General features: G+C 37.3%; 1 protein-coding gene across 1 annotated transcript in view; it reads left to right on the top strand.

The window, feature by feature from the left end:
- Positions 1–24851, top strand: part of ST8SIA1 (ST8 alpha-N-acetyl-neuraminide alpha-2,8-sialyltransferase 1) — a 158793-nt gene that overhangs the window by 77761 nt on the left and 56181 nt on the right. The window contains exons 3-4 of the mRNA XM_070619266.1: positions 6910–7019; positions 12907–12999. Coding sequence (XP_070475367.1) covers positions 6910–7019; positions 12907–12999 — 203 coding nt within the window. The remainder of the gene's footprint in view (positions 1–6909; positions 7020–12906; positions 13000–24851) is intronic.

Genomic DNA, 24851 nt, shown 5'->3' with positions numbered 1-24851 from the left:
CTTTCCACCTTAAAAAAAAAAACAAAAACCGGTTTTGAGAACTTTTGAAACGTGGCCAACCTCAGGCTTACAATATAGGCACAGCCTGGGCCAGTCCACTGGCATAGTGGTTAAGTTTGCGAGCTCTGTTTCAGTGGCCTGGGGTTTGTGGGTTTGGATCCTGGGCACGGACCTACACACTGCCCATCAAACCATGCTGTGGCAGCATCCCGCATACCAAATAGTGGAAGACTGGCACAGATGTTAACTCAGGGCTAATCTTCCTCACCAAAAAAAAAAAAAAAAAGTGTATAGGCACAACCTTCCTTGCTGCTTTGGCATTCAGAAATTCAGGTCAGAAACACTGTCAGTAACAAGTTTCAGTTAACCAGGAATTGATTATGAAATGTTTACTAAATCTACTGAATGGTCACATGAACTGATGTTATATTTGGTTTCCAGAGGTTATATCCAGAATAATATTATATGTGAAAAATACGTAGTACTCCTTGGAATGCTTAAGTGTTATTTTTATAATGGATTGAGTCAAAGATTTTAATAGGGAAATAGTAGCCAATATATAAATATTCACATTATTCAATTTCCAGAGATGCGTCCTGTGTAGAAAGAATATTAATAGTGAATTTATCCTTTTAAAATCACAATTTTGTTAGTGGAATGGGGAATACAAATCTTAGCAGCAGTTTTTTTTTATATAATTAACACAGACTTCCTTGAATGATAGAGATGTGCAGATATTCTATAATTAGTACTTATAAATATATATCCCCAGGCAAAGTTTTTGGTAATGTTTTCTAAGGGTTCAGTAATTAAATATCTGTAATGAGAAGCATTTGTCTCTGAAATAAATCAACTAATTACTAGATATTTGCATCATAAAAATGCTTACACATGTAAAGTAAGAAAACAGCTGAAATTTTAATTTGTACTTCAAGGGACTAGTTAAATGGCTGAAAAAGCAAATATATACTCGTTTTTTTACGGGAAAGAAACAAAGCTCTTTTGATTCAGCTGCATCTTGTCATTATTTTGCCCATTTAGCCGGGTGCCATGCTTGCTAGGGACTCGCTTGTGGGATATTGCCAATCCTTACTTGAAATAATAAAATAGAGTACAGAGGTAAAGAGATGTGCATCTGAAGGGTATTGTTGGAGGGTTGGGGGCTTAACTGAAACACTGGTTAGAATGTAATTAGGTCCTTGAGCAGGGCAGTGCAATTAAATATGTCAAGGAGGGCATAATTAGATGGGTGGCTGAATAGTGTAATTACATTCATAAGAGGGGGCTGTAATTAGATGTGAGGCAGGGGGTGTATTTAGATGCCTAGGTTGAGGATATAATTAACATATGGGCGAGAAATTAAATTATGTGTGTGGGTGAAGCATAATTATGTGGGGGAGCCCATGTGGATATGTGGGTGAGGGTACATAGAAATGAATGGCTTGGACTGCAATTAGATGTCTGAGCTCATGTTCTTATGGACAGAAACTTGAGATTTTCATTAGTATGAGCAAGCATATGTTTTGACATCATGACTAATAGCAGCTGGCATATAGTGACAGCTTTTCAGGCCACTCTGAAGGGCTACAAATCAAAATCTCTGCTTTCCTATTAAGACTTGAGACCCACATCTAACATTGACATTGATGCCTCTTCTTAATAGTGGCACTTGGTGGTGTTCTAAATGCTGAATGACTTGGTAATTTTTCTAGCTTTAAAACACAACTGCATGACAAAGAAGACCCACTCCCTTTGCCTATCAAAGAGAAGAGTTTGGAGGAAATAGTAGGGCAAAACAAACAAACAATTTTCCTTTCAGTTGTGAAGTGTGAAATTAAAAGTGCCAAATCTTTTAGCTAAGAGTATCAGCGTAAAGCTACATGGGTAACAAAATCAGTAAAATTTAGCTTGACAGCCTCACTTTTTTTGTTTGTTTTAGTTATGAAACGAAGTTTATTCAGAAATATTTATGGCATTTCTCTCCTTCCCCCAAATATGAAAGCAATAAGGCAAGAAGTGTAAATTCCTTTTAAAAATAGGAACCGGGAGTGATAGAGGGAAGCTAGAGGAAGAAGAATTTAGAGCAAGGTAGGTGCAGAAATTATTTGGTGCATCTGAGAAACTCACATTGAAGCAGTGAAGTATGGTGAGAGTTATAATAATAATCTGACAATATAAAATAGTGGAGTCTTTTGTTGTCATCTTCAAAAGCAAGAGAGCACTTAAAAATACAACTTCCTTGCTTAGGTAAGTTCTTGAAGTTAAAGGTATTTAATGAGGTTAGGTGTCAGGGCTATTTAAGAAGAGACCCAGGCAACATCTGCCATGGACAATGAGAAAAATAAAGGATATCTCAGAAGCAACGTTCCAAATGGCTTTACTAAACAGCTTGTATTTAGAGAGTGGTAGGGCTCATGTTTGTTTTTCAGTGTTTGGAGATTAAATCATATATCCATTATGACATTAAGGAAATGCCACTTTATGTCAGGTACTGCTGAAAATAGATGCTCAATAAAAATCTGCTGGTTAAATGATTAACTTATTGAACAAATTGTTGATCATTCAGTCTGTCCTTAGTCTGGATATAGAGTGTTGAGTAAAAAAAGATGTGATATCTGCAATGATTCACACAAACTATACATTTAAAATTCTTTGATGGATAGAAGTAGTAGATATACCCTCAAAGGGTCAGTGATCAAAATATGTTGTTCAAAATCTACGTAAATCTCTGAAATTGGAAGTATCTCACACAAAAATAAATTACATATTATGGTGGTCTAGCAATATAATGATAGTTTTTCCCCAGAGATTTTAACTTTTCTAGCATATAATAATGTACTAATATATATTTATATAGGACTTCAGAGTTTCCTGATGACATTCAACACCTCACTTTGTTTTAATTCTCTTAATTGTACTGGGAGATAGACAGAGTGGTTAGTTATGATCATTCCTCACTTCCACTGAGGCACTGAGAGCTTGAGAAGCCTAGCAAACCAGAATCTGAATCCGGATTGTTAATAGCGTATAGTCATTAAGAAGATGGCCATTAACAGATGGGACAGTGATAGGTGAAAAAACTTGAACAAAGATTCATAAAATGAATTAGAGGTTGAGTAATATTTTGAGCTCGTTGCTATAGTCAATCTGGCTAATTCATTTTTTCATTTACAGTGGTATTTTTTAAGTTTAGCAGCAGAAGTGTTATAGTGGACTATGATATTTTCTTGCATGGGTGCAAGGAGATACATTTGAAAAGAAAGAATATAATGCCCTAATAAAAATACTTCTTGCCAAAATCATCATATTCATGTGAAAATGGGTCATCAAGAGTTCTTTCTATGTAGTACACCCAAAAAGGAGAACGCCTTGTTCATACATCATTCTGATGAGTGTTGACGATTGCCAAGTTGAACTATTTTGTGTCTAAAATGGAATAACAGTATTGTTTCAGTTAGTTAAACAAAATATTCCACAGTATTTTCTTGGTTAAGTGTTTCCTCTCTGTAAAGCTGTGGTGAGCTGTTAGTAGTCACTCATATATTACCAATGCCCAGAAGGGTGTGCTCAGGGACTCAGGAAATAGTTACTGAAATGAAATGAAATTACTTGCGTTAGGGCTAGCAGTTGACAAAATGAAGAAGTGGGAAGCAAACATTACCAGAAAAAAGTCAGAAATGGCTTTTTTCTCCCCAGACTGTTGTTCAAGGGCTTTAAAATTTTTTTTATAGTACATGGATATAATAGTTAAACTTTCCACTAATAAAATTATTCTAGTTGTTAGGATAGAGTTAGATAAATCACTGTTTTACCGTGTTCCCCCAAAACTGATGGAATCTAGCTATTTTGTGGCTTGAATAAGTCAGCGGACTTTGTTAGGAGGTGGGAAGGGATGAAAGAAGGGCGGGAAGAGGAGTAACCACCATGCCCATGGCTCGGCAAGGTACTTGACCTATATCATCTCATGTAATCTCAGTAAATCCTGTGCAATATTATCCCTCTTTAGCCACAGGAAGTGGAACCCCGAGGGGTCTGACAGCCTGCTCTGCAATTCCCCAATCTGGGAGTTAGGAGGTAGTGTTTGTACCCAGGTTTATGCTGCTGCTACTGCTGCTCCCGCTGCCCAGATCTGCTTGTTCTGGACCCAGATTCTTGGCCTGAAAACTTGGGATTGCCGGTCGAACGGAGTGGGGTTTAAGCTGGCTTTCACAAAGTAAACTAAATATTGGTTGAGGATGAGTGAACCCACACTTTTCAAATAAACCATATGCAAATAGATATGCAAATGTATGTGTATAACTCACTGAACTCAGCTGAGGCTTCTATCTTCACTACTGAGCCAAGTCTGTCCTTGTTAAGGTTACTAGTCACCTCCATGTTGCTAAATCCAGTAGCAATTTTCAGCTGTTATTTTACTTAATCTATCGGTAGCATTTGATGCAATTTTTTTCCCTTCCCTCTTGAGACACTTTCTATTTACTTGGCTTCTAGAACATCACACTCCTGTTTTTTCTCCCATCCGTTGGCCACCCCTTCTTAGTCTCCTTTACTGATTTCTCCTCAGTCTCCTGAGGAATGCCTCAGGATTCAGGTCTTAGATCTCTTCCCTTTTTTGTCTACACTCGTTCACCACCAAAATCTCTAGTCTGTTGTTACAGGAGACTCCTAGCTGGTCTGTTTCTTTCTGCCCATGATGTCTTACAGCCTATTCACACAGCAGCAGAGTGATTGCTCATCCTTTATTGACTTGATTCTCATCTTAGAATAAAACCCAAAGTCTTTACCATACCCGCCAAGGCCCTACAGATTTTGTTCCCCCATCTCCCACCAGTTAACTCTCTGATCTCCTCTCTTACTTCTCTGCCCCTTGCTTACTCATGTCCAGACACAATAGGCTCTTTGCTCTTCCTTTCACACCCCGGGAATGTTCCCTCCTCTAGGTCCGCACCAGTGGTTCCCACGATATCTGTAAGGCTCACTATCTCATCTCCTTCATGGATTTGCTTATGCGTCTCCTTTGAGTTCTTCCCCGACCTCCCTATTTAAATGGCAGTTCCTCTTCAAAAGCATTTCCTGATCCTCTCGTGCTGATAATTTGTTTGTTTCCACAGCCCCTGTTACCATCTGACATACTGTTCCTTTTGCTCATTTATGTTTATTTATTTCCCAATTAGAATGTAAACTCTGGGGGAACAGGGGTTATTACTTAGGTTCTATCACCCAGGACAGTGCCTGGAACATAGTAGGCACTTAGTAAATAGCTGTGGAATAAATGAATTGCTAATGAGTGTGAATACTTAAGTCTACTTCTGGTAAATGATAGATCTAGCTAATGTGTTTCTAGTGTTGATTTCAAACCCTCCTCTCTGGAGTGACTGAGGAAAATGCCATGAGTGATCCTGGATCCTCCTGGACATGTTAGAGTGCTGGCCTTGGCCTGTCCCTCTTCTCTGTATCTGGAGTTCTCTGGACCCTTCTCTGTTGTCATGCAGACAGTTCTTAACTCTCTGCTGCCAAATGCTTAGACTTTACATCTTAAGTACTGTATCTTTATCAACTCTATTTTCATAGCTCTGGCTGTTCCTTTTACATACTAGAAATCAAGGAAGTGAAATTCTCTGCTTGTGCAGCCTTAAATGCCCACCTCAGCTACCAATGACCACACAGACTCTTGGAATTGGTTTTTTCCGGTTTCATTATTCTGGGCCCATGAAAACCCTTACGGTATATATTCACGCATTTGTTCCATTTATCCTTTTGGTATAATCCATATTATTTGCTTCAGATTCATCCGAGATGGCCTATTTAATATCAGTGTATTTATTTTATGTACCAGTTATGTCTATCTAAGTTCTCCCCTCAAAGAACTCCAACCATCAGACATTGCTTCAGCAAGCAGGAAATTCTGTACATGGTGGTTCTTGCTGACCCAGCTAAAAGAGACCGAATGACGCATTTCACTTTCAGGGGCTATTGCTGGGTTTTGATATTCCCTGGTACTATAAATAGCAGTTCAGGTACACAGAACATTTTCTTTGCAGTCCACTTCAGTGTTTGCAGAAAGAAGGTCACATGCTCTCTGGTTCAGCACAAGTCACTTGCCCCTTGTGCCTCCTAAGTTCTCGGCAGACCGCCCCCCCCCCCCCCGAGTGTTCATTTGCTCATAAACACAGCATTTGCTCTCAGCATACTTTTGTGCCTTTGTTTATGCTGCTTTCTCTGCCTGGCAGAATCCTACTCGTTCTTTACGATTCATCTCAAATGAGAAAGCTTCCCTGAGTCGGCTTGGCAGAAATGCCTTCTTGTTCTTCTATGGGATTCTCCACGGCATTTGGAGCCTCCCTTTTCTAGAGCGATTTCGGCATTACATTAGAGTCTGTTATATAAGTCTATATCTTCACATACTCCTTATGTCCCAAATTGTGAATCCTGAGGCCTGCGACTTCTGTATCTTTGTCTTTATCCCCAGCAGTCAGCATAGGAAACTCTCAACAACATTTGTTGAGTGAATGGCTGATTGTATGAATGAATGAAATTGCGTTCAAATAGGGGAATAGAATTCGTTTGAATTTGTTTCCAGCTTAATACCTTTAAAACTAATCCTATAAGTTTAGGTTGGAGTTTTCTATTTTCCCTAGCAGACACCCTCTACTATGTGCATGACCATTTTGATACAGAAAAAAAGTTATATTTAAATACACTTCAGGGAGCGTAAAACAATTTTTTTTTAATTTCAAAAGAAAGACTAGTTTGTTCCTTGCAAACTCCTCAGCATCTTTCTTTCCACATGCTCTTTTTGCTCTGCCCAGTCTTCAATCAAATTCCTCCAAAGGGTCTGCTGTAAACAATGATTTTGTGAGCGGTTGTGTGTTCTCTGCAGTGAAAACCCGCCTTGTTTTCTGTTGCTAGGCAACCCCATTCCAGCTGCCCTTGAAGAAATGCGCGGTGGTGGGAAATGGTGGGATTCTGAAGAAGAGTGGCTGTGGCCGTCACATAGATGAAGCAGATTTTGTCATGCGGTAAGAGAGCACCCACAGCGCGGCCTCTGCCTTCTCTCTTTTTCCCCACCCCTCCCACAAGCCCGGGGCCTTTCAGAACTAGTCACTTGTGATTAATCAGTTGTAGCTGCTCTTCAGCTTCCCTTCAAGTTCATATACAAGTGAGTTTAGGAGAGGGCCGGGGGAGCACGGGAACAAGCCCCAAGAAAGAACAAAGCTGAGAAAGGCTCAGAGGTCATGGGGAGACAGTCTGCTGTGAATAAAGGCAGCCGGGAAAAGTGGAGACACTCAGATTTTATTTTAGATTGTGCAGTTGAGTGATGAAAACTAAAAATTTTTCTTAAGACTAACTCTATGAATAAACATTTTCATTTATTCATTCTATACCCTTTTCTTCTTCTTTTTTCACCAAAGCATTTGTGAGTAGCAAGTGGGATTGGAAGAGAGATTTGATCTGTGCATGACTAGGAAAACTGGAAGGAAGGAGGGGGAATATATTTCGAGCAAGGAGGAAGCTTGGTAAAGGAACTGAGCAGAGTGATGTCATGTACATCAGTTCCAGCAGAAAACAGGAGGCTTCTGTGGGGGCATGCAAAAGAGCTGCTAAGACACATCCAGCCAAGGGTAGAGACCGTCATACTGTAGTGGTAGCAACCTGCACTGTTGGGTGATTTTGACCACAACTGAAGACAGCAAGTGATTGGATTGATATAGGTTTGGTATGATTTGGGTGAGACGAAAGAAGGACAGTGAGGAAAACACCGAGGGTCCTGGCTAGAAAGAGTGTGAAGTGTCACACCTTGAGTCTGGACTGGATAGGCAGTGAGTCCTGAGAAGCTGAGGGGGAAAGGAAAGGACCAAATGGGGCCAAGTGATGTGGTCATTCAGAGCCTGGAGGGGGAAAGTGGTGGGAAAGATGAGGGAGGGATGGGATAATAAGACAAAGAATGGCACACCGGAGTTCACAGTTTCAGAGCTTAGCTTCTCTGGGGACGATCAGATGTGTTGTAGAAAAAGAAGTGTAGAAAGTTTGAAGCTAGACTGTGGAGGGTTTTTCAGGTGGGCCCCAAAGCCTCACTGAAGTAGAAATGACTACGAACCAGGTGCCAGAAGGCTGCGGGGCCAGGAAGGCTGAGGTCTGAGCAACGCAGAGGGAATAACACTGGCAAAAGAGGAGGGGACGTTTTGGGTTTTGTTTTCATCTTTAAGGATAAATAGATAATGGTCTACAGGTGGCAAAAGGCAGCTGAGAAATCACTAAACCACCTCCGAGCTCTGAGCTAAATGGAGCTGGGGAGAGTAAAGACTCTGAGACTGTTCCGGGGAAGCCACGTACTTGGGGGAGGGCCACGTTCCCTCTCAGAGAAGGAGAGTTGGGCTCCTTGAGAGACTTCTTATCTCACTGATGAAGCCTGCAGCAGAGTGAGGAGATCCTTCTATAGCTGTCTTTCCTTCAAGGACCTGCCCTGCCATAATATTTTCAATGTATGACTGTGTTTTCCTTTCCATTGCAGTTATGATTATTTTTTGGCAATATAAACAAACAATGGGAAAATGGAGAAAATGAAAATGTAGTTCTCTTCATTCAGGTCAATACAACATCTGTTTATTGAGCACCTTCACTGTATTGGGGCTTAGTGGTGTCTGGAAATGGTAGGTTGAACAGTGCTGTCGTGGACTTGGAACCTGGAGATGTGCTAGTGCTATGATTTGGGTAGCTCAGAAACAGACAATGGGGGAGTGAGGAGCTTCTGAGGAAAAGTGGTGTGTATCCTGAGCCCTCGCTTCATTCTACCTGGGCACAGGAACAACTTTTGCAAGGCTCTAATGTGGTAAAGACACCAAGTGCTGTCTCAGTGTTGTGAGCCACGGGGAGAGTGCTGTGAGATGGGGCTGGAGAGGTACTTAAGCTATAGGAGTGGATATAATCGCCTAGGGAGCACAGGTAGATGAGAAGAGCAGAAGCCCTGGACCAGTTCAGGTGCCCACCCCAATCTAGTAGCATTAGGTGGAGGTTGAGGGGCCAGCAAAGAAGTAGGTAGGAGGGCAAGCCCTTGCCACTAACTAGCTCTGTGACCTACAATGTGTCATTTGGCCTTTGCTGGGGCTCAGCTTTCTCATCTCTGTAAGGAAGTGGGAGCAGACAATTCCTCAAGCCTTTCTGTTGTGGAAACTGATTCTGTGATTGTACGAATGCTATAGAAGTGTAACACAGTTCATGTAGTCTAGTTTAAATTTTCAGATTCGTCTCAAATGTCGGTTTATTCTCTCTTTCCAAAAACTATGTAAAGAAGAAAGAATGGATAATATTATAGACTCAGTTTCACGGAAGTGAAGTGATTTCAAGAGGTCTTAATACATTGTGGAAGGAGGCAGTACAATAATGTAGTTTTATATTATTTCTGGGTGCGTATGTGTGTGTGTGACTACATTGAGGAAGAGGGATATTTTGAACTTAACATGTAGGAAACTAGGCCTAAGCATTGTAGGGGTTATCTAGTGGGGTCATATCTTTCTCAACTAAACCAGACTAACTTTGCTTTGTATACAGTCAATGCTGATATATTCAAGTTCAGAATTAATGAGTTCCTGTGATTAGAGTGCCCAGCACATTATTAAGCATAATGTTCATGGAATGATGAAAGAGGTGAGGATTGAAGAGAATTCAAAGAAGGTAGGATCGTAGCTAGAGCTATGTGTGCATCTGCCTTAGATTTAATTTTAAGAATAGTGCCATTTTCATAACACATTTGAATTTTTAAAAAGCTTTATTTATGGTTTACAATATGAGGGTAACTAATTGTTGATAAATTGTTTATAAATTTATTTTTATTTGACCATTTATGGATCTATTTATAAATAGTTGCTTAATACACATTTGGGGGGGCATCCTTAGAAAATTGAGATAGTATCATATATTCTAACATTAAACCTTGGGTGAGTAAATATGGTTAGAAAGCATGTAGTGTGTCTGGTCCTAGTCTATAGGGCGCAGGGACAGTTACATTGAAAGAGGAGATCCCAAAATAACCTTACCCATACATCATTACAGATCAAAATGTCTTCCAGAACTAGGATATAACAATGCTGTAACTTTTTATGCTTAGACATTTTCAAATACATCTCCCAATGCTGAAAATCAGTTTCCTGTTTTTCAAAGTAAACATTTGCTCTATAGCCAAAAACAACACTTCAAAAAATAATATTATTGAGTAAAATTTATCTGGAAGGTCTGCAAGACAGAGGGAAAATTGGGTGGCTCAGGGATACAGGGGAGGGCAAAATAATTTTGGTACCATTGGATTATGCTCAAATATGTGTTTTACATACATAAGTATATACAAAAGCAGTAATTTTAAGATCTTTTCTATTTAAGGATTCCTTTCCACCAAGCCCATTCCCTACCCACCTCTACTCCCCAATGTGAAGAATGTTCATTTCTCATCAATTCTGTCATCACATGTTTTAGGATTACACTGAGCACAGTTACTAAGACATTTTAGCCATTAATACTGTTAATTGTACCAACAAGGGATAATGCAAAGTTTGAAACACTTTTATACAATTATATCTTGTTAGAAACAATTTGACTGTATTAAATGGGCCTTTTATGTACGTCTATGTAATTATCAATTTAAGAGTTGAGGAGCTAAAATTATAGTGTGCTTTTTCTAAGAAAAGAGCTACAAGGAGGTGTCACAGACATTTGCACTTGAAGAGAAAGTTTACTCAGAAGAGCTTAAAGACAGATTTTTACACCAAAATACAATATCATTATTTTCCCGAAATGCATTTATAAAATATTACTTTATTGTTTTAAGCATTTCTCTCTGTTGTAGGATTTGGTAGTCAACATCCAGAAGTTTTTCTTGAGTTAATCTTAGGAAAATTTAATAGTTGGGGAATGGCAGAGACCTTAATATTTGCAAGTTCCCTTTCGTACAAAGAAACTATGTGTTAGTCTGTTTTCAGAGTAAAAACTCTGTGGTGGGAGGTATGAAAGGACCCAGACATTTGAGCCAGGGATCACCCTACAAGGAACACACAGAAAAACAAAGTATTTATTCATGAAAACCAACTTGTTTAGTTTAATAATGACAAAACAGGTTGACCGCACTTCCTAGCAATATTCAGAGTTTACAGTTTTAGTATATCATGGTTGATTCTCACATGTTAATGAAAGACTATCAAGATCAAAGCTTTTTTAAGAGACAGCCAAATTTTAGCCTGTGTTTTATCCTGGAAGTCTTCTTTGTCTTTGCAAAGATCAGTTAAATCACAAGACTACAGTCATCACCACTGCCAGAGGAGCTTGGTTGTTAATACGTGTATAAGTTCACTGCCTCACAAGTGTCCTCAGAAATCACGTAGGATATGGTGCGCCCACTACACTGTAGACGCCTTAAGAGTCAGCTCTGCAACTTGGCTTCCCCCGGGCTCCCCACAGTGCCCATTGTGTTCATTCTCAATGGGCACTCAGCAAAAGTCACCGACTGGCTGACGAATTAATCTGTGGGTAGCTGTCAGAAGAACCAGTGTCTCATTATCAAAGAGCAGATGAAAGGAAGATTCCAAAGCAACTGAGACAAGTTTCCACCTAGGATGCCCTGACGTGGTAAGAGGCACAGGGTAAATACAAGACAGCATCAAGGAACTTGAGCTGATCAGCTGAGTGGGCACATGGACAATTCCATGACCTGGGAGAAATTTGTAGGGAAAATTTAACAGTTGGGGAATGGCAGAGACCTTAATATTTGTAAGTTCCCTTTCTTACAAATAAACTATGCTTTAATTTGTTGAAGTAATAAAAAGTTAGAGGTGCCCTGATGTGGTGGGAGTCAAGTTAGAGGTGTGGGTGGAGAGGAGAAAGTAGGACACAGTAATAAAAGAAAACCTAATGGAAACTGTAGACTCATTTGGGTTTTCATAAATAATAAATAAATATTTAATTATCTTTACATTTTATTTCTGATATGTGATATTTTTGAGCTTTTAGTACGTGTGAGTCATCAAGGTGGGGCCCTTTTATACATTTCTTTCTTTAATCATTACAACAACTGTATTAGAAAGGAAAAGTCATTATGCTCATTTTGTCATGGGGAAACTGAGGCCAGGCAGATGAATTAACTTGCCTCATGTCCCACTGGCAGGAAGCCATGGGATTTGGATTTGCAGTTGCTGTATTTTCCATTGTAAACATTCGTAAGACATTGTGGCCAGGAAAGTAACGGGGTCTGGGGTGGTGTGTGTGTGTGAGGGAGGGGAAGCTATTTCTGTCACCAGGAAAACATCACCTGTACTCTTCCCCTTGGCTGAACTGGCATGGTGGAGAGTCATTGCATTTCTTTAGATGACAGATCATTTTGCCTTCCCCAGTAGTCAACCCATCCATTGGTCATGTACCCAAAAGTCAGACATGCATTGATTTAGATGGCAGAGTTTGCCCTGAATGTGCTATTATACTTTAGAATTGGGGAAAAGAACGAAAAACACAAGCAAATACAATTCTCCCCTGTCTCTTGAGGTTTGTGGGTATGCAGAGAGCACTGTAGATCTTGTGTCTGTAACAGTACCACATCCTCCTGCACTCTAAGTTCAAGTCTGATACTCTTTCCTACCACTTCAAACATATTTTGAATGGAATAAATTCATTCTAGTTACTTCTCTTTCCTATCATGGATCACTTACCTCTCTAGCTGACATTTTCTTTCTTCTAAAACAGGACTAGTTTTTATGACAGCATTTTGAAGATGCTGATAGTTAGTCATCTAATGTCTATTGAAAGGGAGAGGTGATAAAAACAGTTATTTGTGAATTGAGCTAGACTTAGTAAAATTCCTATTTGTCACAACTGACTTGATTTAAAAGTATGTAAATTGTTCTAAAATGTTTGCTCTTGTTTCTCTAGATGCAATCTTCCTCCGTTATCAAGTGAATACACTAAAGACGTTGGATCCAAAAGTCATTTAGTGACAGCTAACCCCAGCATAATTCGGCAAAGGTAAGAGTTTATGGCATCTGTCTGTGAGGAACTCAAGAGGAAAGCTTTTGAAGTATTTAACATTTTAAAGGCAGTGAACATAATTCAGTTTGAGAAACAAAGAAGAAAACCATCTGGACAGGCAGGAAGGATGAAGGAGGGAATTGTAAATAAACTAGGCAGGATTATGGGAATCCAAACACTATTTCGTGCTTCCCCTGAGATTCTGTTTCTTGCCATTAGAGATGGTAGAAATAACATGAAAATCTTTTGTTTTGCTCAAAGAAGCAATGTAGTATCCTGCTTACTCCTTACTACTACTTTCTGATTTGCCGACTTCAGTCCCAACTCATTGATTGGCATTGATTGGTGAGCTGAATTAATATCAATTTTATTAAAGGATAAAAACAAGGAAATGGCCAATCTACTATACTATATGCATGCATGAAAATAGCAGTATTCTTGGAATGTGCAGGAATGTATGATTATGTGATATAATAATATATTACATTACATTCAATCAGCTTTGGAAACGCAGACAGAAAATTCTTGCTCTAGTTTCCATTCCAGATATCTTCACAGCTGCTGTGGGAGCTTCTGGGGGTCAGTCTCTAGCTGATGAAGGCCATCAGTAAGCTATCAGCTGTTTCTCCAAGGTCTGGTCATTGTAGAGAATGACTCAGTCTTTGGGAAAAGAGGAGTCAAACGTTGCCTTTATATTCTCCCGTGCAGCTACCCATTAGGAGTGAAATACCCTGACATTGCGGACTCAGGCGCTTGTCATCTTATGAAGTCCTGGTCAAGTGAACAGCATTGGTGTGTCACTTTATAAACAATGCCGTTCTACTTGTTTTGGTTTGTAAGTAAGCGTTCCTGTAAAATAGATGTCCAGAAACACAACCAAACAATTTTTAATTTTGACAGATATTGCAAAATTACCCTTCCAAAATGTAGTATTTACTTTCTCTTCAGAATGGATAAGACTGCCTGTTTCCCAGTACTGAAAACAACATTATGTCCTATTAATCTTGTAAATGTCTGTCAGTTTGTTGGGTGAAAAATGATATGTTATTTTTTACTCCATATGCATTCTTTTCTGAATACAAGAAGGGCTGAGTGGGTATTGACTATTAGTATTTCTTCTATATTTTGTATTTTTTGTTCATTTTGTGCTTTCTGTGTGCGAGTGTGAGGAAGATTGGCCCTGAGTTAACATCTGTTGCCAATCTTCCTCTTTCTGCTTGAGGAAGATGGTCCCTGAGCTAACATCAGTGCCAATCTTCCTCTATTTTATATATGGGATGCCGCCACAGCATGGCTTGATGAGCAGTGTGTAGGTCTGTGCCCAGGATCTGAACCTGCAAACCCGGGCCAGTGAGGTAGAGCATGTGAACTTGACCACTACACCACTGGGCTGGTCCCTGTACTTTTTTCCTTTTAAAAAAAATTTTCCTGTTGATTTATAGGAACTGTTTATATTCTACATATTAAATCTTTATTTGCCATATTTGAAGCGAATATTTCCTTCTAATCTGTCACATATCTTTTAGCTTATGTTCAATCAGAATTTAACATTTTTTATATAATGAAATTTGTTAGTCTTTTCTTTTATGGCTTCTTTTTTTAAAAAAAATCTTTGTTTGGATAATCTTCCTTATCTACATCCCCTTCAATGAGAAAATGTCATCTTGTATTTCTCTAGTGCATTTATAGTTTCATTTTTCATATTCAAGAAATTTAATCCAGGGGCCGGCCCCATGGCGGAGTGGTTAAGTTTGAGTGCTCTGTTTTGGCAGCCCAGGGTTTCACTGGTTCGGATCCTGAGCGTGGACATGGCACCACTCGTCAGGCCACGCTGAGGTGGCGTCCCACATGCCACCACTTAGAAGGACCCACAACAAAAGAATATACACATATGTACTGGGAGGATTTGGGGAGAAAAAGTGGAAAAAAAAAGATTGGCAACAATTGTTAGCTCAGGTGCCAATCTTTAAAAAAAAAAAAGAAAGAAATTTATTCCATGTGAATATGTTTATTTTTATAACAATAATTTTGCTTTTCAACAAAATATTTTTTATTATAAGGAATTAAAACAAAAGAGAAAAGTACAAACAAGGTAAAAAAATCACCCCAAACCTCACTATTTGTAAATAACCATAATTAACCATAATTTGGTAAAGTTTTTCCAGATATTCGTATATTCTTCAGAACTTTGAAGCTATTGTTTCATTAACTTCTTCCACCCAATCTTGTCAATCAGAAGTCTAATGGAAATCTATTTTTTGTTCTAAGAAGGGAAACCTGTTTTTCCTATCTCCACTAAAAGCTTTTACAATTTCTTTTTATCATTTAAATTCAGAAAGTTTACCAAGATCTATCTTAGAGTGGGTCTTTTCTCATTCATGTTTCTCGGCACGTTAATGAGAAGTTCTTTTAGTTGGAAGACTTGAGGGTTTAGTGGTTAAGAGTCTGTACTCTGCACAAGATGACTTGGATTTTACTCTCTGCTCGCCCACTTACCAGCTGTGTGAACTTGGCTAAGTTATTTAACACTTCCTCCTTTTGTTTCTTCATCTGTAAAGCAGGGACAATAATACCTACATAATAGATTTGTTATAATGAATTAAACTACATATGGATGTACATGTACATATGTGTATAAACACATGTGTATATCTATGTAGATTATAATTACATATAACGCTTAGAACAGTGCCTGGTTCTAAGCACCATGTAAGTGTTAGCTGTCATAACATTCTCTTGCTTATGTGCCTGATTATTTCCTCTTCTCGACTGTATTTGCTCTCTCTTTTCTAGTCTTACTATATGGATGTCAGAACTTCTAGCTCTATTATCTATGACTTCTAACTCTTTTCTTATACCATATAGCTGTGTGTGTGTGTGTTTGTGTGTGTGTGTGGTGTGTTGTATCCCAGGAATAACCCCTTTCAACTCACTAAATAGTATTTTAGTTGTGTTCATTCTTCTATATAGTCTCCCACTTTCACTTTTTAAAATTGTGTTTTTGTTTTCTGTGAGCCTAATTATTTCTTTTTCAAAGCAGCACGTTCTTTTTTTTTACAGATGTGATGTCCTCTTAAGTTTCATCAAGAGCCTATATTAATGCACTTAAAAGTTTTTGTTTATTTGTGCATTTCAGATTATTTCCTTTATTTTTTGATTTAATGCTACATATGTGATTTGACTTTTTCAAAAGTTTGAATGTTTTTTGTTCATTTTTGTATGATGTCTGTTTGCTGCCAGTAAATATAGGTATATTGCTGACATAGTCAACAATTAGTTTTTAAAATGTCACTGAAAACCAAAAATGCCTGTCAAATGTGTAAGTCGGTAAATTAAATGAATGACTAAAAATCAGTGCTTAAAATTTAATTTTTACTGGTGTTTGTCGATGTAGCTAATGTAGCATAGCAAGGAGTTGGGAAGAAAGAGAGAACAAAACATACTCTCTCGTAGTTTAGTTATTGGCTCTCACTCAATTCTTGTTTTTTGTTTTGTTTTTTTGGGAGGGTGAAGGTCTGATCAGGAATATGGCAGAAAATCTCGAATGATGATGGTGTCTTTAATTCAGTTAAGTGGGTTGATGTTTTGGGAATTCTAGGAATACAGTTTGTATGCCTTCTTGGAGAATTCTCATTCAACAGAATGAGCAAAGGGGCAAGAGAACACTTACAGAAATTTTTCTTTGATTATTTAAAAACTTTTTATTTTTAAATAGTTACAGGTTCACAAGAAGTTGTAAAATAGTGCAGAAAGCTCCTATGAACTTTGTCTCCAGTTTCCCCCAGTGGTAACATCTTGCATAACCATAGGATAATATTATAACTATTATTTGACCTGGGAACAAAATAACTTTTAAGGAGAAATAAATGTTCTTGTGGAGGAGACTTGAAACGTTCAGTGTATTACATTCAAGAGTGAAAGATTCTGTTTTCCTACCTGATTATGTGGAGCTGGTGGTACGATTTTAAAAGGAATGTGAAAAAGAATGTTTAAACCAAGATTTAGAGCAAGATGAGAGATAGAGATATTGAGATTGTACTTTTGAGAAAAATTGTAGTAACTACAGAAGAAGAGAGGAAAGGGTCAAAAATTAAGTATTTATGAGGAAAAGTAAACCTGCCGGTTACGACTTAAGTTCACTATAAAGAATTAATGTAAGGCAAACAAGAATCATTATTATTAATATTGGTCAACTTTTAGTCAACATTTCTATGTGCCAGGTTCTGTGTTCTTTATATGCATTTCCTCACTTAATCCTCAAAACAGCTCTAATAGGTAGAAAGCATTTTAATTTGTGTATTTACAGAAACTTTAGTCACCTGCTCATACTCATAGCTGCTACTAATCTGAGACTTGACCTAGATATGTCTCAATGACCCAGACCCATAGCTTGTGCTCTTAACCAGTGACCATCGCATCTCTCAGTCTTTCCGGGTGATCCGTGTATTGTACAAAGAGAATAAATGGAGTTTCACAAGTGATAAATCATTTTGGAAAAGTGAATGAAAGTTCTCTCCTTTAAAAAAATGTATTCTAAATATAGCAAGATTTTTTGACACAAAATCAAAATTCATACAGCAATTCTGTTTTGAGAAATAAAGAAAAAATATACCATTTACAATAGCATCAAATAATATACTTAACAATTAAACAAAAAACCAAACCCTCTATGGAAAAATTAGGGCATTTTATTGAGAGACATTTCGTACAACCTGACTAAATGTACTGATTTACCACGTCCGTGATTGAAGGACTCGGTATTGGAAAGGCGTCAGTTCTACCACATTGATCTATAGATTCACTGAAGTTCCGATAAAGTAACATAGGCCTTGTGATTTCTTAAACACTCTTTAAATAACACTAATTATAAGGGAAAAGACTGATAAGTTTGATTTATTAAATTAGGAACTTTTATTCATAAAAAAGTTTTTTTATAAAAGTAGAGCAACTATAGTCACATTGTAGAAGATGACAACTAGCAAAGGACTCATATCCAGAATATATGAATAACTCCTTCATATTTAATTTAGAAATAAATTAATTTAATATGAAAAACAGAAAATCCAATAGGAAAATAAGTCAGAGTTGAACCATGCTTCAGAGAACAAGTCCAAATAACCAATAAATGAATGAATATATGCTCTACCTTGCTAGTAATCAGAAAAATACAGATAAAAATCCTAATGAGATATCATTACACATCCATATAGTTGGCAGAAATTACTTCAACTCCTGGTGAGGATGTATAGCAACTGAAAATACCCTCTATGCTATTCGGAGTGAATATAGTTATAACCACTTTAGAATGCATTTTGACATTATCTGTTAGAGTTGAAGATGCATATTTCCCATGCGCTAGCAGTTCCATTCCTAGGTAAATACCAAAGAGAAAAACAGCATTAATATAAAGAAGAAATGTTTGAAAATTGTTTATAATAACTAAAAACTAAAACAGTTGGTTATGCATCAGTGTTGGATGAATACATAAATTGGGATATGCTCACATAATGGAATGCTTTACAGCAATGAACTATACCCACAATAAAATGGATGAACCTCACAAACTTAATGTTGAGAAAAAGAAGTGTCATAAAAAATGTAGTAGGAAGTCAGCCCTGATGGCCTAGTGGTTAAAGTTCGGCACTCACCACTTTGGTGGCCTGGGTTCACTTCCCAGTTGCAGAACCACACCACCCATCTGTCAGTTGCCATGCTGTGGCAGTGGCTCACATGGAAGAACTGGAATGACTTACAGCTAGGATATACCACCATGTATTGGGGCTTTGGGGAAGCAGGGGAAAAAAGAGGAAAATTGACAACATATATTAACTCTGGGTGAAGCTTTCCCTAAAGAAAAGGAAAAAATACAGTAGGATCCCATATAAAATTAAAAGCAAAACTAATTAACAATATGTCTTAGGGACACCTACATAGTAAGTAAAACTGTAAATAACAGCAAGTGGTCTCTTCTTAGGAGAGGGAAAATTTTGGATTCGGGAATGGGAAATACACATAGGAGATATCTGGATTATTGGCAGCGTTCTCTTTCTTGATCTGGCTGGTGATAATATGGATATACACCACATAATTATTCTTTAAGCTGCACATATAAATTCGGTGCATTCTTCTGTATATGTTTTACAAAAAAGTATCATAAGTGTTGGAAGACTATAAAATGTATAGTTAATTTTAGAGACTCTTTGCTTTTTTGACAAAATAGAGTTCCAAAGAAGTATACTAGGTGATAAGTTATGTATAAAAAGGATCAGTGTCTGGAAAATAAGAAGTCATAAAAAGATTTGAATGGAAGCATATCAAAGCTTTATTAGCACCACTATCAGTGATTTGAGGGTCTATGTTAAAATTGCAACACAGACAATGTTTTAACCTAGGAATTACTGACTTTTCATTTTATAGAAAGAATCAAACAGATATCAAGTGCTGGAAACCTTTAGTTGGTTCACTATAGCTTATAGTATATTCATAGCATCTTCTTCAAGTGGCTAGCAGTATATGCAAATAGGATGGTTTATAAAATGCAAACACATTAAAATATAGATGATGGTGTTACACTATACTGGAACACTAAAATGGAAGAAATAAAATTGAAGTGGGAAAGGCAGTGTGTATTTTTATTTTAGGAGCTTATCCTGTTTATATTAGATATTTTATTCATATCTTATAGTCTTCTCCCAAGGCTATGCAAACCCAGGACATTGGCAGTGTCTTGTACTTTCAAGTGATTAAAAATTAAAGGCATTGGGCAAAGATGTGCAGTGAACATGTTAAGTACTACTAATTTTCATAGCTGTCCTCCAAAACCTTGATTCTGATAAAAATAATCTGTTGAGAGTTATAAGCACTGTGAGTTTTCACTTCAAAATTCTCTTAGAAAATACCAGCATCAAGATGAAACAGATTTGAGAAAAATTAAGTATATATATGGGAGACATATAATTATGATAGCAAAAATAAAGTTAGAAAAAGTAATATTTTTTAAGATATTTAAAAGAAATTCTCAGTAAGAAGGAGCTTTGCTACAGCCTATATCAGGTTATGTTGTTTAGAGTGCATTCTTATTTTTTTAAAAGCATCTTTGTTGAGGTGTAATTGATACACAAAAAAACTGCACATATTTAAGGTATGCAGTTTGATGAGTTTGGGGATATGCATACACCTGTGATACTATCAGCATAATCAAGGTACTAAACGTATCTGTCATCTCCAAAATTTCCTTATGTCCTTGTTTTTGTGATGTGTGGTAAGAATGCTTAACATGAGAGCTACCCTCTTAACAAATTGTTGTTCAATGGTTGTAAAGTGCATTCTTCGTGACAGCACCCACAACTAGAAGATTAGTTGGGGTATCTGGGTCACAAGATTAGAAAGGGCTTTGCCCAGTAACATTTATCCTCGGATTGAGTTTTTATGGGCTGGGAGAAGACAGATTGTTCTAATTAATGCAGCAGAGTCTGCTGGATCTTCACATCCATTGCTATGGTCTTCTTCCTTTCTTTGTTGTCTTTCATAGGTGGGTGGCAGCAAGGATCCGTTCATGGGGTACCCTTCATCAACACACTGCCTCTAACCCATTGGCCCTCAAACATTTTTGTTCAAATACCCTTCAAGAGAATTTTTTAAATCCATCACTATTACCTTGATCATTTTTAAGTTACCTAATTTTTTTGGCATGAGGTTAAATTGTTGCCATTATGTACTCTGAGTGCATTCCTCATTGTGCATATGCTTTAAATATGTATTGCCAAAATCTCAGAAGTGCAGAGTTGGCTCTTTTGATGTTACATGTCCTCCTAGGAAAGTCAGTGCTCTTTGTCAAAGTAATTCCCTAAGTTGAGTTGACATCCTGTCAGAAAAACGCTTTTAATTCAAGGAAGTGTTAAAATGTAACCCCATATAATCATTTCATTTCTGAATTCTAATTATTCAACATACAAATAAGGTATGGGAATTGCCAAGAGTTTGTCCCCTGAATAAAATAAGGCACAGCCTCTTTGTATTTCTTAAAAAGATCTTTTTGCTTTTTCTCGGGGGATACTCCCTCAGAAGCTGTGTATCTTGGAAATCTTTCTTTGTTTGATGGCCTGGTGTTTTTACACACTGGGGGAATGCATCCTTGTAATATTTGGGATAATAGGAGGTATGTCTTTCTTTTGTGAAGTGGAAAGGGGCAAATTATGAAAGTAGGGTTTGGAAAGGAGAACTGCCTAGACTCATCAGCCTTGAGCAAATAAGTTTTGGAAAAGTATATATGTGAAAGTTGAAGATTTGGAAATTCATAGGGAAAGAAGGAGATTAAAATGGGAGCTTAGGGGCTGGCCTGATGGGGCAGTGGTTAAGTTCACACGTTCTGCTTCACTGGCCCAGAGTTCGCTGGTTTGGATCCTGGGTGCGGACCTACGCACTGCTTGTCGAGCCATGCTGTGGCAGGCGTCCCACATATAAAGTAGAGGAAGATGGGCACGGATGTTAGCTCAGGGCCAGTCTTCCTCAGCAAAAAAGAGGAGTATAGGTGGCAGATGTTAGCTCAGGGCTAATCTTCCTCAAAAAAAAAAAAAGGGAGCTTTACAAGAACAGAGTTGCTGAGACATTCATTCAACAAAGATTTTTTGAAATTTGCTCTGGGACAAGGAATACAAAATTGAATGAGACATGACTCATACCCTGAAGTTGCTCACAGTCAGCAGACATTCCTATGGTCTCAGGGTCTATGGAAGGGCTTTAGGGGGTCCCTTAACCCCTTCTAAAATTTATACAAAATTCCCATGTATGTGCAGGTATGTATTTTTTATCAGATTTTCTAAGGGTTCCATTACTCACAAAAGCTTTAAAATTCACTAACCTAGACTGAGCCATTCTATGATAGCATGATGTAAAAGTAGAGATTAGAGTTCTCAAAGCTTGTTTCTCAGTTGTTCAATAGAGTTGAAAACTCAGTTAGCCATTTTGCCATAACAAGAATTCAGTATATATTTGGGCAAATGATTGTTAAAGAGAAAAACGAATTTAATTGATTATCTTATTATGACATTAAGGATTCATTTTTAAACTTTGAGGCTCCGGCTTGAGAAATGATTGTTATTTCCAGACACTAAAAAAGAGCAGCAGGATTCTGAGTGTGTGTGTGTGTTTCCATGTAGGCATATTAGAGACGATAGTAAAGATCTGAGCAGGTTGGGGTCAAGAATCTTTTATCTCTGCTCTTGAGACCCCTGCATATTGTTTGGCATACAGAACATACACCATAGTGTTTATAGAATGAATGATTAAGTGAATAAATATATTTTAAAATCTCTTCCAAACTGAATTTCTGGTTTAAATTGTCTTGTAAAAGGAAATGTAATGAAGTTTTTGGTGTCAGCTAAAATGCTTTTATGATCCTAAGCTGAGGAGATGAATTTTTTAGTAACAGATATTTCAAAACAGTATTAGTGGAATGCTTAGCTGGTAAAACTCTTTTTTTAAAAAGTTGACATGAATTAGGAAGCAAAAATCTTTTCTTAGAACAACTGAAGTATAAATCATGATGGCGTGAACTTTTGAAGATTTGTAAGTGTATAGCTTTTGATTCACTGATAGAACTTGATATGAGACCCCAGTATTTATCTTGGGGTTCCTAGTATCAGGTAGAGCCTGGGTAATCTCTTCCTATACTAGAAAAAGAGACTTTATCCAGTGGTTTTGCCTCTAATTTTACTAAAGGCAGTTGGGAGTGTGGAGATGTTAACAAAAAGAACAATTGGTTATTTTATTTATGTACTTTTAAAAAAATAATTTGAGCATTGAGGAAAATAACTTGGGTCCAAAGAGGATTATAGCAATTTCTTTAAAATTCTATATGACTCACGTCTCAGATTGTGTTCCTAAAACTTCCGTATCTGTTCTGCCAGCTGACTTCTTTCTCCTTTCCTCTCCAAACTCAGAGCAGCTTCTCAGTGTTTGCATGAAGGCTTGACAGTCATTGGTAGCCATTCAGTCTAATGTCTGCCATGATGTAAGGGAATTAAAACACAGATGCTAAAACTGGAACTAGAGAGAGCAAGCAGAACATAGAGAAGAGATGCCTCTAATAGGGTCTAGATCTGTATGGACTTCGTGTCTGAGAGGCGGTATCACATAGTGGTGAAGAACACAAGTTTTGGTTTTAAACTGATTTGTATTCCAATTCTGGTGCCAGTTTTAGTAAATGCTTCTACTTACTAGCTATGTAACACTAGTTACTTAACCTCCCACCTGCCAATTGAGAATAAAACTATTTGTCTTGAGGATTGTTGAGTGATGTAAATGGGATAATATAGCCGCTTCTAGTAGAAGCTATTCTGACTGATATCCAGAATAGCTACTCAAGAGGACTCTCCTGTTGAAATACATTTTTTTCTTGGATAAAACATATTTTTAAATGTATTATTGAGCTCATCAATTTATGGAATCTCCAAAGGTATTTGCATACTTTTCCCCCCAAACAAACAAAAAACCACAAAACAAAATTAGGGAACTAAAATCAACCAAGCACTGTGAACTATAAAATTCTGATATCAAAGCTGAGAACAAGAGACTAAGTCCTGGACTTAGTATGTTAATGTGTGTCGTATATTAAGCCCTGATAAGGGATCTAATGTGGTCCTAGGTCATTAGCAGCCCCTTGCTTCCAATAGAAGCAAACATAAATTTCTTCTGGAGGAAACTCTCAGAATTCCCATATATAATTTTCAAACAAATAGAGGCTAATAAGCAAATACTAAAATGCACACACGCCATCAATATTGAGAGTCCTCAGAGACAAAAAGCAAACAAAAAATTATAGATATATAGGCCTGACAATCTATTAGAATTGTCAGATGCAATATATAACTAAATATGAAGTCTTCATGGAAAAAAAAATGTCAAAAAGGGAATATCAAAATTAACAAGGTAGCCTTGAAAAAGAACAAATAGAACTTTTACAAATGAAAAATATAATTGTTTAAATCAACACACATCAGATTAGACATAACTGAAGAGAGACTTGATGAACTGGAAGACAGAGCAAATAATTTTCCAGATAAGACAATGTAGAAAATATGAAAGCAAGACAACAAAGCATGGAGGATAGAATGCGAAGGACTACGTTAAAGTGGACTTATAAAACAGAGGTAAAGGTTGCAACTTTTTCAGAATTAAAGATTAGTGTAATTTGTAAATACAGGAAACAAAAGTATCAAACAATCAATTAAATCTTTAAAAAATGCTCACCTGGACCATTTTAGTAAAGCTGAACATAAGGTACTAAGAAACAGTTTAAAGCATCCAAAGAGAAAAGACAGATTACCTGCAAAAGAATGACAGACTAAAAGCAGACTTCTTCCAACAGTAAAGATGGAAGTGGGAAAGCAGTGGAAAAATGTCTTTTAAGTGCTGAGAGAAGAAACTATCAACACAGAAATGTGTACTCAGCAAATTATTTTTCAAAATTAAAAACATTTTCTGAAAAACAGACATAGAGATTACTTACCACCCATAGACCTTCACTGAAAGAAATTCTAAAGAATGTATCTCAGGAGCAAAGAATGTTACTTCAGAAGGAAAATCTGAGATGCAAAGAAATTGGTAAGCATATAAACAAATCTAAACAAACTTCATCTGTGTAAAATAATTATACATTCTCTTTGCATATGATTTGTAGTGTCAAAACAAGAGGCACAATTAAAATACTGGAAAATAACATCACATAAATTGGGAGGGGGAGTTTGGAATTGAAGTGTTTTAAAGCTCTTGTTTCAGTTATTTATTGCTCAATAACAAATCACTCTTTGTGGCTTAAACAACTATCATTTTAGTGTCTTTCATGGTTC

This window comes from Equus przewalskii, chromosome 5, assembly GCF_037783145.1.
Source record: "Equus przewalskii isolate Varuska chromosome 5, EquPr2, whole genome shotgun sequence".
Taxonomy (NCBI): Eukaryota; Metazoa; Chordata; class Mammalia; order Perissodactyla; family Equidae; genus Equus; species Equus przewalskii.
This window is presented reverse-complemented; position numbering and strand designations above follow the sequence as displayed.